The 3145-nt window shown below is 28.2% G+C and overlaps 1 protein-coding gene across 2 annotated transcripts; it reads right to left on the bottom strand.

Moving 5' to 3' along the window:
• Positions 1 to 292: 292 nt before the first annotated feature.
• Positions 293 to 1375, bottom strand: LOC112501829. Of its 2 annotated transcripts, none has more exons than XM_025105564.1 (3): positions 1241 to 1375; positions 1032 to 1113; positions 293 to 919 (listed from the first exon to the last, which is right to left on the bottom strand). In XM_025105564.1, exons 1-3 carry the CDS (start codon positions 1280 to 1282, stop codon positions 399 to 401), a joined length of 645 nt encoding a protein of 214 aa, XP_024961332.1. In that variant the 5' UTR covers positions 1283 to 1375; the 3' UTR covers positions 293 to 398. The 2 variants fall into 2 exon arrangements, with proteins under 2 accessions (XP_024961332.1, XP_024961333.1); XM_025105565.1 differs by having other exon boundaries at positions 1032 to 1081; positions 1241 to 1373.
• Between the last annotated feature and the right edge of the window lie 1770 nt (positions 1376 to 3145).

Below are 3145 nucleotides of genomic sequence, written 5' to 3'. Positions count from 1 at the left end.
ATATCTATTTTCAAAAGAAAAGGAAAAGGAAAAAGAAAAAGAAAAAAAAGAAGCAACGAAGAAGACGTTTAAACAAAGCCATTGGACAATCGACATGTTGTGTGATAATTAATCTTGTCTTTTCTGTTTCTGCACATACAAACACCAACCAAATATATATATATATATATATATATATTGAGATTGGTTCTCACAGTTACCACAAACAATTCAGTTCTCATTTGATTAAGCCCCTATATATATATATATATATATATCCATAATTATATCAATTCATCATTTTTTAATCCAATTAAACAAAATACTATCAATTACTTATACATGTTGTGTAAAATGACAGTTAAGATATATAGGAAGAAAGTCTTGTACCAAAAACTTATTTGACGACCATCGCTCTTTTACATTATTGAGCATCCTTGCGGATTTTCGTAATTATCACTAGTCATGTTATTGTTTTGATTATACCCATAATCATATGATCCATATCCACATGGTTGTAGTGGCATTCCATACCCATGACCCTTAAATGGGGCTCCGCCACCATAATTACCATCGTAGGATTCGTACCCATATCTATATCCAACTACAGGGTTAGTTGGTGGGTACATTATTTGTGGATACCCATGAACCGGTGGTTCAAACATCATTTTCTTGGCCACTTGGGGTTTCTTGGAATCTCCGTCTCCTTTATGATCAACAGCTGCTGTTCTGGGCTTGTTAGCGGCTTTGGTATCGGCTGGAGCTGGTTTTGGCTTATGATCAGAATTAGGGTGTTTGGGCTTTTCAACAATTATTTCAATCTTGAGAATGGAGGTTCCACCCTTGCGGCTAAGTTTGTCTCGGATCATGTCTGGACAACAACTTATTACGCTAATCTTGACCTTGTTTTTGCCAATATCATATTCTTGGTCCCTTATTTCTATAGACAAACAATTAATTAATTAATTAATTAATTATTCAAATATATATATATATATATATATATATATATGTAGTTAATTGAAAAGAATTAAGATATATGGAATACTAACCGGGTATTTTACACATGACCTTCTTAACCTTCTTGTAGCAGTCAGAGCAGCTGAGATCAACATCCACCACCATTTTCGTTATCTTTTGTTTGTTTAGATATATAAATATATAATGGTGTTAGATTATGATGAATTCATTCGTAAACACAAATTAAATGTATGATTGCATGATGAATTGAAATGGAAATTAGAAAGGAAATGGGACATACCTTGTCCTTGTGAGAAGCCATTGTTGGAGCAGATATCAACATCTGTTGTGTGGAGAAGGAGAAGGAGAAGAAGCAATTATAGTGTATTTAAAGCAAGCTACCACCATATACACTTGCTCACCACCAACCAACGGAAGGATCCATGAAATGTCATATATTACATTACATTACATTAAATTGTGGTGGTTTTAGAGGTGTATTCAGTGCATAAATAATGAATGGAAATGAATGACTTGTTATATACAAAACAAGAGTGGAATGGAATCCTTCCATGTTACTTTACAACTCAACTCATGTTTCAAATCTTTAACATTAATTTGTTAAGTTGATTACCATATTCTCTCTCTCCAAAAATAAGTGACACACCCACACCCATGCATATTTATTACACTTAAATGACAACTTATTAATTTCTCACTCTTAAATATTTATGCATAAATGAAAGGTCAATTTGAGGATTTAGTTTTAAAACTGCACATTTATAAATAGAATTGTGGATACTTATTTTGAGATGGATGCTTACTATAATTACTTGTCCAATATAACGAGCTGCAAATATTTCTTGAACAAGAAATTAACACAATTTAATTTCACATCATATTTTCTTGTAAATCGAGAATATAAGAAAAAGAATTTCACATTCTCATCCCAAATTCTCAAAAAATGGAAAAAGCATGAGAGAGAGAAAGAGAGAGAGTGTGTGTGTTAGAGATTCTCTAGAATTGATTATCATAAGAGAGAAATATATATATATATATATATATATAGTCTTGCCAATAAATGTTTTAAATTTAAATGTTTATGTGAGAAATAATATAATCTCTAAAATAACTTGTTCGAGTTGAATGTAACTTTTTGATTCTTTATTTTTTTTTTGAGAAATATGAGTGTAGAGGTGGGGGGTTAAGAAATAAGAATATTATTATGTTTGTTACTAATTAGTTTTAAAAAATTGTATATGTGCAATAATTACTTAAAAATTGAAAAACTATATTTAATATATAATAAATTAACAAAAGATGAGGAATATATATAAAAAAAAAAATACATATGAGCAATATATAAAAAAATACATATGATATAAAAAGGTGAGTCATTAAGGATGAGGAGGCCCAACCCAAGAAAGTTTGGGTTTGAAGTGAAGTATTACTAATTACATAACCCATTCATTATAAATTATAATTATAAAAGAAAAAGAAAAAGAAAAAGACTTAGAGTAGAAGTAGAAGTAGAAGTAGATAATGATATATGTTTGTAAAACAATTCAGATTGCTTTTCTAATTCATTCATTTTTAATACACATTAATTGTCATTAGCTTGGAATTGGATCAATCAAAGCATACTTTTATTTTGCTACCTACAATATAACAAAGAACACCACCTTCTATTATTAATTACATTTATCCACATGCAATCATCACCTTAATTTCTATTTAATGTTTTCTTTTGGATTTTTCACAAACTTATACCAAGATTTAATTTTAGATTTATCATGTTATCACAACAATTATCAATTATATCTTATCTAAACCATAATCATATATATTATTATAATATATGCATAAAAATGCAACATATCTCATTATTAATACAATTGATATATTATGAAAATGATTATGGTTCATCTATCATGATTCGGATATTATGGAAAATAATTATAGTTCATTAATCATAATCAACGTTTTATATTTATAAACGATCAACATATTTATTCAACTACATATTCATTAGATTAAATCAATGGTTCATATTGGATTGCAATGCTTGTACAAATAGAATTGAGATATATATATTATATAATAATAGACCACCTATATATATATACATATACATATACATATACATATACATATACATATACATATACATATACATATACATATACATATACATATACATATACAT

Source organism: Cynara cardunculus, unplaced genomic scaffold (genome assembly GCF_001531365.2).
Source record: "Cynara cardunculus var. scolymus isolate 2C unplaced genomic scaffold, CcrdV1 Un_Scaffold_609, whole genome shotgun sequence".
In the NCBI taxonomy this organism is placed as follows: domain Eukaryota; kingdom Viridiplantae; phylum Streptophyta; class Magnoliopsida; order Asterales; family Asteraceae; genus Cynara; species Cynara cardunculus.
Note: the sequence above shows the minus strand (reverse complement) of the source record. Positions and strands in the feature narration are given on the sequence as shown.